At 37.9% G+C, this 10,661-nt stretch overlaps 1 protein-coding gene across 2 annotated transcripts in view; it reads left to right on the top strand.

The window, feature by feature from the left end:
- rac2 (Rac family small GTPase 2) overlaps positions 1-10,131 on the top strand; it is a 19,874-nt gene extending 9,743 nt beyond the window's left edge. For both annotated transcript variants that reach the window (XM_016544325.1, XM_016544324.1), the window contains exons 2-7: positions 2,864-2,935; positions 3,036-3,153; positions 3,751-3,813; positions 8,053-8,212; positions 9,276-9,415; positions 9,706-10,131. In XM_016544325.1, the coding sequence (XP_016399811.1) occupies positions 2,864-2,935; positions 3,036-3,153; positions 3,751-3,813; positions 8,053-8,212; positions 9,276-9,406 (544 nt within the window). In that variant the 3' untranslated portion in view covers positions 9,407-9,415; positions 9,706-10,131. The remainder of the gene's footprint in view (positions 1-2,863; positions 2,936-3,035; positions 3,154-3,750; positions 3,814-8,052; positions 8,213-9,275; positions 9,416-9,705) is intronic.
- The last annotated feature ends 530 nt before the right edge of the window (positions 10,132-10,661 follow it).

Below are 10,661 nucleotides of genomic sequence, written 5' to 3' on the forward strand. Positions count from 1 at the left end.
GTGAACAACGGCTCTGTGTAGTTAATGCTGCTCCATGTGAAAGTCCGCACGTGATGGAGATTTACCGCTGATTACAGAATGGCTTTACTGACAAGATGCACGTTAAATATCGCATGCGATTTATTGGTGAAGGCATGTTTGATTTCCACAGTGGCTCTACTCACAGACTCAGTTCTGTTAATATTACATTATTTCGTCATGGCTTGTCAAAATGCATTACAGAAATTTTATGTGGACTTTTCTGTTTTTGCTGTTGAATCATGACTTTTAGTGCACAATACATCAGAGCCCAGCCCTTCAGTCAAGTGCACACAAGTCTGGATAACTCAAAGGACGTGTGGTTATTACCATGTGGGTCTATGTTTGTGTATTTCCATGTTTTGTTTTTTTTTTTGAATGCGAATGAGAGCAAGAGAGAGAAATCAAGAAGTGAGTGTAATAAAGATAGCAAATAGTTCTGATGTGACTGAATGTGTGTAGCCTGAAGTGTGTGATTTTGGCCTTGCCCTTGAGTAGCTCCAGTGTTTCTTGATGTGAGGGAAATGTAGCCACAGGCTCCTGAATACCAGCATTCCTCTCTCTCGCTGCCTGCCAGCATCAACATGCGCTCTACTTGAATTTGTACGGTCATACACACTTCTTTCAGCCCATCTATGTATTTGCTGCTTCAGGTGACCTGTTTTCTTGCTGTTGATGGCTTATAGTGCACAATACATCAGAGCCCAGCCCTTCAGTCAAGTGCACACAAGTCTGGATAACTCAAAGGACATGTGGTTATTACCATGTGGGTCTATGTTTGTGTATTTCCATGTTTTTTGTTTTTTTTTTGAATGCGAATGAGAGCAAGAGAGAGAAATCAAGAAGTGAGTGTAATAAAGATAGCAAATAGTTCTGATGTGACTGAATGTGTGTAGCCTGAAGTGTGTGATTTTGGCCTTGCCCTTGAGTAGCTCCAGTGTTTCTTGATGTGAGGGAAATGTAGCCACAGGCTCCTGAATACCAGCATTCCTCTCTCTCGCTGCCTGCCAGCATCAACATGCGCTCTACTTGAATTTGTACGGTCATACACACTTCTTTCAGCCCATCTATGTATTTGCTGCTTCAGGTGACCTGTTTTCATACCAAATGTCATCTTCTCTTTTTGAGTTAGTGTAAGCATGCACAATTGTTTTGAGGTAGTTTGTGTTGCTCTCCGGTCTGCTGTCACAGCACTGGATGTGTTGTAACTATCACTGGATCTGAGTGAGATAATAAAATGAAAGAATTTCTGAGTATATACAATTCCACTGTTCCATTGGTAATACAGTATGACCCGTAAAAGGTTAAACATCAAGGAATTTTATGAGAAATAACTGAAATAATCGAGCAGCAGAAATGAAGGCTACTAAAAGATAAAAATGCATAAATTAAATAATTTTCATCCTGGCAATAGCTAATGCCACCCTTATTTTACACAACTTTGAAAGTCTTCAGATTGCTGTTCTTTTCACAGCAATTGCGATTGTCGTCACAGATGTCATTTACAGTCAACATATTTCACACTTATATTGCAGCTCTAGACATTTAACCTGTTATGCCGCCCAGATTCTACAACTGGAGTGCAAAACTCATGGGGTTAAAAAATGCAAACTTGTGAAAACTGCATGGTTTCAAATTCACAAGTTGTTTAGAAAATTATACTGTTATCATTCTTGTGTAAACTACAAAAACGTGAATTTGTGAAACCTCTGACATCACCAATTATGGGTCTGACATGCATAATACAGCAAGTATTTTTGTGGATCCACGTGAATGGGGATTGTTTTGACAACATTGTCATCTGTATGCAAAAAAACACAAAGGAAAATCTTTTGGGTTTTTGGTACGTTGTTGTTGTGTAAATGTACGTTCAGTTCACAGCCCTGCAGAGTTTAGTTTCAAACCTAATTCACGAGTTCACCTGCCCATTCAGTCTTAATAGTTAATGGTAAACGAACTTGGCTTGATGGCCTCAACCCACACCCCCCTTTGCCCTGTTTTGGACATTGTACAATCGGTGACTGTACACCAGACCAGAGGTCACCAAACTCAGTCCTGGAGGGCCGGTGTCCTGCAGAGTTTAGACCCAACTTGCCTCAACACACCTGCCTGGACATTTCAAGTATACCTAGTAAGACCTTGATTAGCTGGTTCAGGTGTGTTTAATTCGGGTCGGAGCTAAACTCTGCAGGACACCGGCTCTCCAGGACCGAGTTTGGTGACCCCTGCTGTACACACATGAATGAGGATCGCTATGTTTGAAGTATCAAAGAGACGGTCTAATGCTTGCCCCGCCCTCGCTTTCTTCCGATTGGTCCAGTGTTTTGAAACTGGCAGCTGCGCCGGCATTCAAAATTGAAGTTCTTCAATGCTGCAATTATGAGCAAAACGCTGAAAAAGTGAATGCCACGCATAGGTAAATAAAAACTTCAGTCTAGCGTATGTTTATGAACAACTAAAAAGCCGTGCAGTGGCATGCAAAAACTCATTCTGTGTGAACCGGTCCTGAGTTAGTTTAGCTTTGAGCATTGAAAAGCAGTACTACAGGCAAAGTGAATGCAGAATCTCACCTTTCATGTATAGTTATTGCTGAATGCGGTAATGCCTAGTTCTTGAAATATGACCACATACAATGTTCTTTGTGTTTGAGAACAAATGTGTGAATTCACTATGGAAGGACAGTACACCTGTTCCTCTTATTGGAAGATGGTTACAGATACCTAGCATTCTTTGAAGTAATTTTAGCAGCATGTGTTTTACTGAGAGTACATTATGTTGTTTGTTTTCCAGCAATCTGAAGGATAACTAAATGTCTGTTTTCTTCTTTGTTGTTTGTATTTTTCAGAGCTGTGGGAAAGACCTGTCTTCTCATCAGCTACACTACCAATGCTTTCCCTGGGGAGTACATACCCACAGTGTGAGTACCACAACAATTTGAAACGTTTGTGTTTTTATGCTGAACTTTACATTCATGTCGAAATATTGAGAGATTGTGTGGGTTGGGTACTTTCCCTCAGGTTTGATAACTACTCAGCAAATGTTATGGTGGATAGCAAACCAGTCAATCTGGGCCTTTGGGATACAGCTGGACAGGAAGACTATGACAGACTGCGGCCACTGTCCTACCCTCAGACGGTACACTCCAGCATAAACATTTAGTGGGACACGTCCCCTTAAAGATTTAAAACAGTGATCAATCATTGTTTTTTTCAGTGACAAATTTTTTGCGTGTGGTAACATTTTTTAATATTTTTAAAAGAAGTCTCTTATGCTCACCAAGTCTGCATTTTTTCATCAAAAATAAAGAAAAATAGTAATATCTTCAAATATTAATACAATTTAAAATAGCTGTTTTCTATTTTAAAATATTTTCAGAATGTAATTTATTTCTATGGTGGCAAAACTGATTGAATTATCAGCAGCCATTACTCCAGTCTTCAGTCAGTGTCACATGATCCTTCTGAAATCATTTCAATATGCTGATTTGCTGCTCAAGAACCATGGAAACCATGATACATTAATGCATAGAAAGTTCAAAAGAACAGCATTTCTTTGAAATAGAAATATTTTGTAGCATTATAAATGTCTTTACTGTCACTTATAATCAATTTAATGCTTCCTTGCTGAAAAAAGTATTAATTTCTTTTTTTTAAATCTGACCACAAACTTTTAAACAGTAACATTTCTTCAGTTCATTCATCAAATGTCATGTCCTCTGATGGTATTTTGCAGGATGTGTTTCTCATCTGTTTCTCTTTGGTGAGCCCAGCATCGTTTGAAAACGTCAGAGCCAAGGTGAGTCCTTATGGGCGCTTTAGTCTGGGTCTTAACGGAATACAAGCACAGTCACACCAGCATGAGCCTACAGACAAAATCCAGTAGCAATCAACAACATCCACATGCACAGTAACCCGCTGCCATTCATGCTTACAACATTCCCACATGCACATACCCTCTTGCATGCCCATAAACACTTGCTCTGCATTGGGCTGGACACTAGATGCCACTAGATGCATGAATCCATTTTGCATTTGCTGACATTACAAACGTTCACTGGGTGCAACAATCATATTCATATGGAGATAAAGTGGACATGATGTAAACATCAGCTCTCTATAAAAAAAAGTTTTGGCCTTGTGAGTATTCAGACATTCACAAATGAAGGCTGAGTTCCATCAGTGGCATTCAGCTGTTTTAAAAAGAAAGTGGTTTGTGCTCAGGAAGCATTTATCACACACAGCATCATCTTTATCTGAATGTTTTCCAGCCAGCCAAAAGATTCATTCAGTAGAGACTCTATTTAGTAAGTTATTTATCTACCTCACACTCACAAACCCAACCTAAGGGAGTATAATACCAGTGCTAGCAGCTCGGCTGACCTTGACGTGTTCTCCATTAATGCAACTGTAGATGCCTGACGGATGCACACCACTTAGTGCCCTGCTACAGTTAGCGTGTTTAAGCTGCCTCTATTTCACCCTGACAGAGAGCATTTTCAAGAGTGATCCCAAAAGGGAAAACGGTTTTATAAGTCAAAATGATGGTTCTTTGCTAAGTGTGTAGTGAAAATAATCCAGTGTCCTTGGGGCAAAAAGAGATCGTATTGTTGTCAAGGGTTCAGGTGTTGTAGAAAGGTGCAGGAAGGCTGGTTAGGTCACCTTTGACTCTGGATTGTGATTCTGGGATGATATCTTGTATTACTGTGGTACTTGCTCTTTACTCCCTTTAGCCATTTGGATTCTAACAAAGCAATGTAGGGTATCCTGCTGAAAAAGACAGCTTAGACCAGCAGTCCTGGTTTAATGTTGGTCTAGCCGGTAAACCAGAATAACTACACATTTCTTACCTGTTTAATCAGCTTTGATGGCATTGGTTAACCAAGAAAGTCTTGCAGATTTAGCTAGTTAAGAAGCCTGGAACACTGGCATGCTGTGGATCAGCGGTCTTATATAAATATATAATAATAATAATTTTCTAAAGAGAACATGTCCCTGACATTAAAATTTAAATACTTTGCCAGGGACATGTTCTCTTAAGAAAGCTAAAAGTTTTATGTTGTTTTTTTTTTAAACGTCCTGTTCTCTCCATTCAAATCAATAGAGTACTGAGATAAACACAGACATCTTTCTCTGTCGGAGAAAAAGTTTATTGATCGCAGGATCTGTGTTTACACCAAAGTGCAGTTTGACTGAAGAAAATCAGAAATTATCTTAATCTTAAAGGCATAGTTGAAAATTATTTTAACACCAGCATAATGTTCCAAATGCGTATGACTTTCTTCTGTCAAACATAAAAGAACATTTTGAAAATAATGTCCCTTTATTTTTTCATTAAAATGAAAGGTAGTGGGATCCTGTGTTGTTTGGACCCCGACAGTCTTCAAAATATGTCCTTTTGTGTTCTGCAGTGGGAAAAAAGTTGTAAAGATTTGCACACTTATTTAAATGCATGCTTATTTAAAATATAGAACTTTACAATTAGATTCAATTTGTTAACATTAGTTAATGCATTAACGAGCTAACAATAAACAATTTTGCAGCATTTTTAAATATATATTAATGCCAATTTATAAATACATTATTGCTCATTGTTAAATGATGTTTGTTTATAATACACAACAGATTAACTAATATTAATTTATATAACTTAAATGTAAAAAAAATAATTATTAACATATAGAAATTGACAAGAAATGCTGTAAAAGTGTTGTTCATTGCTTTTGCTTTAACTAACCAATTTTTACAACAGTTTTAACAGCCATTTTGCAAAGTGTTACCTATACAGATTGATAGCAAAACTTTGTATTGTGAATACTGGCTGAATCGAGCTTGGTAAAAAAAAAAATTGCATTAGTGAGAGCACAAGAACCGCACTGCAGCAGCGAACGTACAAAGAGAATTGACAAAAACCAAAAAGAGATTCACATTGATAAAAGGAATCATGATGATGAAACACAAACAGAAAGATATATTATAATATTGTACCGTTCTAGATTTCTTTTCATTAATAAAGTTAAAATGAATGAGCAAAGAGAAAGAAAGATTCTTTTCTGCTGAGTTGTTGTTGTTATTATGCCAGACCTTATCAAGGCCTCCGCAGCATGTTTAAGGTGCCTGAGATGGAACGGAAAGCAAATTGTTTGTGATATCAATAATTCCAGAACCACTCGAGGCTTAATCTGGTCCAATTTACATTGCTTAAAATCAGCGGTTGCATAAACAATTACGCAAACAGCCCTTTGAATTCTTATTAAGTTCAAACAATGGCAATCTCATCTCGCCGGTTCCTTAATGCTTTCACTCCCAATCAAAGACCTTCAGAAGCTTCTTCCACACTTTTCTTTTTCTATCCTCCCGGTCGTTCCCTTTATTATGTCTACGGTATATTCCTGAGTAGTAACCATGGTAACACTGGCCATATGCAAATGTAGTTTTGATAGATTGTGCAAGGTTGAGGAGACAAATTAAGATCTATTTAAAGTGGGGAGGAAAGTGCATACAGTAGATGCACTGGGGGTGGTAAGACGTCACATGGCCTGTGCTTACACATCTATTCGGTAGCAATCACCTGCCATGCAGATGTTAAGTATGAAGAGATAATTTCTCATTACTGATGTGGGCTGATAGTACCTGAAAATGGGGTGCTGCAATAATCGTTTGCTTTGACTAGATTAGAAAGTGAGGCTTAGAAAGCTGAGTAGCGACCCACCCACCCGCCAATCATAAATGCCACTGAAGACATGCTGATTTCTAACGAAGGCCACCATTTTGTGTTTTCCAAACACATTTGAAGTCTCTTATTAATAAGCATGAAGAGAAGAAACATAGACACCTTTAAGTTGCATACAAAAGCCCTAATAATTGAGCCTCTGTAGATCAAATGTAGGACTGAAAGGGAATGGATGTAGGCTAGTGCTCAGTTTAGAACCTGAGTCATAGAAGTATGTCGCCGTGATTTTGCCAAGTAAGACATGTTCCTGGATCAACATCTTTTGATGATCCTGGATCAACATTACTGTCCAAAAATACAGACTTAACCCAATCCCTACCCCTAAACCTAACCTTACCCATAATTTATTCCTAAAATCAGAGGGAAATGATAGCTGATTAACAAGGGTGTAGAAGCACCTAACCCTGATTGTAAGCCTAAAACTGACATTTCCTGAAAAGTTATCTCTCAATTCTGATTGGTTGATTGGAATGATGTTCCAGGATCAACAAGGATGTTGATCCAGGAACATGTTGTACTTGGTGAAATCACGCTCACCATAGAAGTATCAAGGAAATGTTTGTTTACTGCTCTTTTTACTGCTACATAGTGCTAAATTGGTCCAGATTTCTTTGACTTCAGAGATCAAAGCATGGCAGTAACAGCATCGACAATATTAACTTGTTATTTAAGACAGTGTTCGCCGATATAAAACTTGTGTATCTGTTGGGACACCTATTGACCACTCAAGGTCTGCTCGACATGACTGCATGGGTTGCTCTGTGCAAGAAAACAATGGTGTTTGTGCATGTCAGATTAAAGACAACATTCAGATGCCAGGCCTTGAGAAGTGCAGCAGTTCTTCTGCACCATAAAATGTTCATAAAGCTTTTTCATCTGCTCTGCAGTGACCAAGTTAGAAACTGTTTTTGCTGCATTTTTCACATAGTCTGCACACTTTCTGAGATACCACTGACATTGTTTATGTGCTGAGCTTTAACCGATGATTCAGTCAGTGCTTTTCTGAGGACAATCTTTTCAATAAAAAGGCCTTGGCACAAAATGACAGGTGTAAAGTGGAACAAACTGAACATGTCCATTAGCGTGCATTGTAGTGTGCATTGGAACTGAAGAACAGACTTGCATAGAGATTGGTAGTGGAAAGGAGCAAGCAGTGAAAGCTCAACTTTATGCAGATGAACAGCTTTGTAGCCCATGTATTTGACAACAGACAGGCAAAGAAAAATACCACAGCACAGAGTCTAGAGATGGACTGATAAACAGATGTGAATGAACTGTTTTGATCTGCTCCTCTGCTCCCTCTAGTGGTACCCAGAGGTGAGGCACCACTGCCCTTCTACTCCAATTATTCTGGTTGGCACCAAGCTCGATTTGAGAGATGAGAAGGAGACCATCGAGAAGCTGAAGGAGAAAAAACTGGCACCAATCACTTACCCACAGGGTCTCGCATTGGCCAAAGAAATAGGTAAGGTGGCAGGGGTGGATTTGTCCTTTTTACATCACTGGATGACAGTACAGTTCAAAAGTTTGGCATCAAGATTTTTTTGTCAGAAATTAATACTTTCATTCAGCAAGGATGCATTAAATTGATCAAAAGTGACAGTAAACACATTTGTATTGTTATTTTAAAAAATTAATTTTAAATACATGTTCTTTTGAACTTTCTATTCATCAAAGAATCCTGAAAAATGATTTCCACAAAAATATTAAGCAGCATTTTCAACATTGATAATTAATAATAAGAAGAAATATTTCTTGAGCACCAGATCAGCATATTAAAATGTGAATCATGTGACACTGAAGACTGGAGTAATGTTTGCTGAAAATTCTGTTTTTAAAATATATTAAAACAGAAAACAGTTATTTCAAATTGTAATTATATTTAACAGTATTACTGTTTTACTGTATTTATGATCAAATAAATACAGCCTTGGTGAGCATAAGACACTTTCAAAAGCATTCAACAATTCTTACTAACCTTTAAATTTTGAACGGTTCTGTATTTGAGTTATATATTTCTGAAATAAGGCATCAACAACAAAAAATTTATTTGTTTTCCACTTTTTGAACTACAGACTTAAACAGTTTATAGCTGCAACAGTTCTATTGGAAATCTGTTCGTAGACAAAAAAAAGAAAGAAAGAAAGAGAGCGAGAGAGAAAAAATCAGGCTTAAGATACAAGACAAATGCAAACACTGTTTATTGTCTGGTTGCTTTCTAACATATAATCACCACATAGTCTCTAAATACACAAAATTGCAAAGCACTACAAATCAGGCTACAGATTTAGATGCTAAATGCAATTTGTTCTCAGTGTGATTTGATCTAGCATTTGGGAGAACACATGGGCTAGTCCTCCTACATGCTCAGATATGACAGATTTGTGCACACCTAATACACCCAGACATCTGCTGCTAAGTATCCCACTGCTTCGGTATGCATACAAACTATGTTTATAATATATAGAGAGAGAAAGGAGGTGTTATTTACAAACCTGATCTGTGTGCGTGTGTTTGTGTGTGAACAGATGCAGTAAAATACCTGGAGTGCTCTGCTCTCACTCAGAGAGGTCTAAAGACAGTGTTTGATGAGGCCATTCGTGCTGTTCTCTGCCCACAGCCCACCAAGGTCAAGAAGAAGGGCTGTGTGCTGCTTTAAGGATACACGGTACATTTTATGTGTGTGTGCGTGTGTGTGTGCGTGCGTGCGTGCGTGCGTGCGTGTGTGTGTGTGTGTGTTTTTTCTGTTGAGATGGATGTCAGAGAGGGAGAAGTGCATGCATAAGATTTCAGATGCCACCTCAATTACAGCGAACAGCTTTTTTTCTATTGCTGCTTAGCAGTAGTTACAAACACTTACGACTTACAAACACACTCCAGGTGGAAGTTAAAGACAGTAATTCTGATTCATGTCAAAGGCTGTTTTTAAAGGCTACCTTTTGTTCTTTCTGCCTCCAGATTCTTCACTGTACATCAGGTACCAGAGAAATCCACTGGTTTTCTCCCACAATCCAACAAGGGATGCATTTACATTACGAAAGCCTTTCTTCTCTTTTTAACTGAATATAACTGTTGAATATGTCACAGTGATGACAATGAAATAATATTGTTGTTGAGAAAATATTTAATCATGTTTTAACTGATGTATTGTGTTATATTGTGACTGGTTGTGTTGGAGTGTTTTTGTTTAGTACGCTGTTGTGTATTGTCTTCTCAAGACAATATAATACAGATGATCTTCATTTCTGGGCCAAAACAAAAGCACAAGTACTTGTTACACAGAGTTGAACTCAGAGGGATTTTTTTGACCTATGAATCACATCCACGGAGTACTTATATCGTTATTTTAGGCAACAATGGCAAAAATAAACTCTACAACTCTGTTTCCAGACAGTTGTGTTTTTTTTTTCTCCATCCACCTGATGTCTTTTTTGCCACACTGAAAATTGTAGAAACAATTGTCACTCAGAAATTGCTAGTAAATCTCATTAAGAAAAGTAGCACATGAAATTAAATGTAACATTTTGAAGTAGAAAGACTGACAGTATGTTTTTGTAAAACATACTCCAGTAATCTTTGGGGGGGGAAAAAACAAAAAAAATGTTTACAGTGCACTCTTGTCTAAAGAATTACAAGACTCATAACACGTATATTGTGAATGCATTTTATAACACTTTGACAAAGCCCTTTGATTCAAGTCCTCTAAGGTGCCAATTATAGTTCCTGATGTGATACAGATCGGCGTGTTTTCCCCATTGAGAGCAGAACTACGACTTGAATAGCTTCTCATTGCTTCTTGAATTGCTGAAATTGTAACAGCAGAAATGTGAACTGTCATTATGATGGCACCATTTCACCTTATCTGTCCTTCCTCTACTGTTAGCTGTGTGGACTTTGTGACAAAACACGTCAAA

This window comes from Sinocyclocheilus rhinocerous, unplaced genomic scaffold (assembly GCF_001515625.1).
Source record: "Sinocyclocheilus rhinocerous isolate Xijiao unplaced genomic scaffold, SAMN03320098_v1.1 scaffold220, whole genome shotgun sequence".
Lineage (NCBI taxonomy): Eukaryota > Metazoa > Chordata > Actinopteri > Cypriniformes > Cyprinidae > Sinocyclocheilus > Sinocyclocheilus rhinocerous.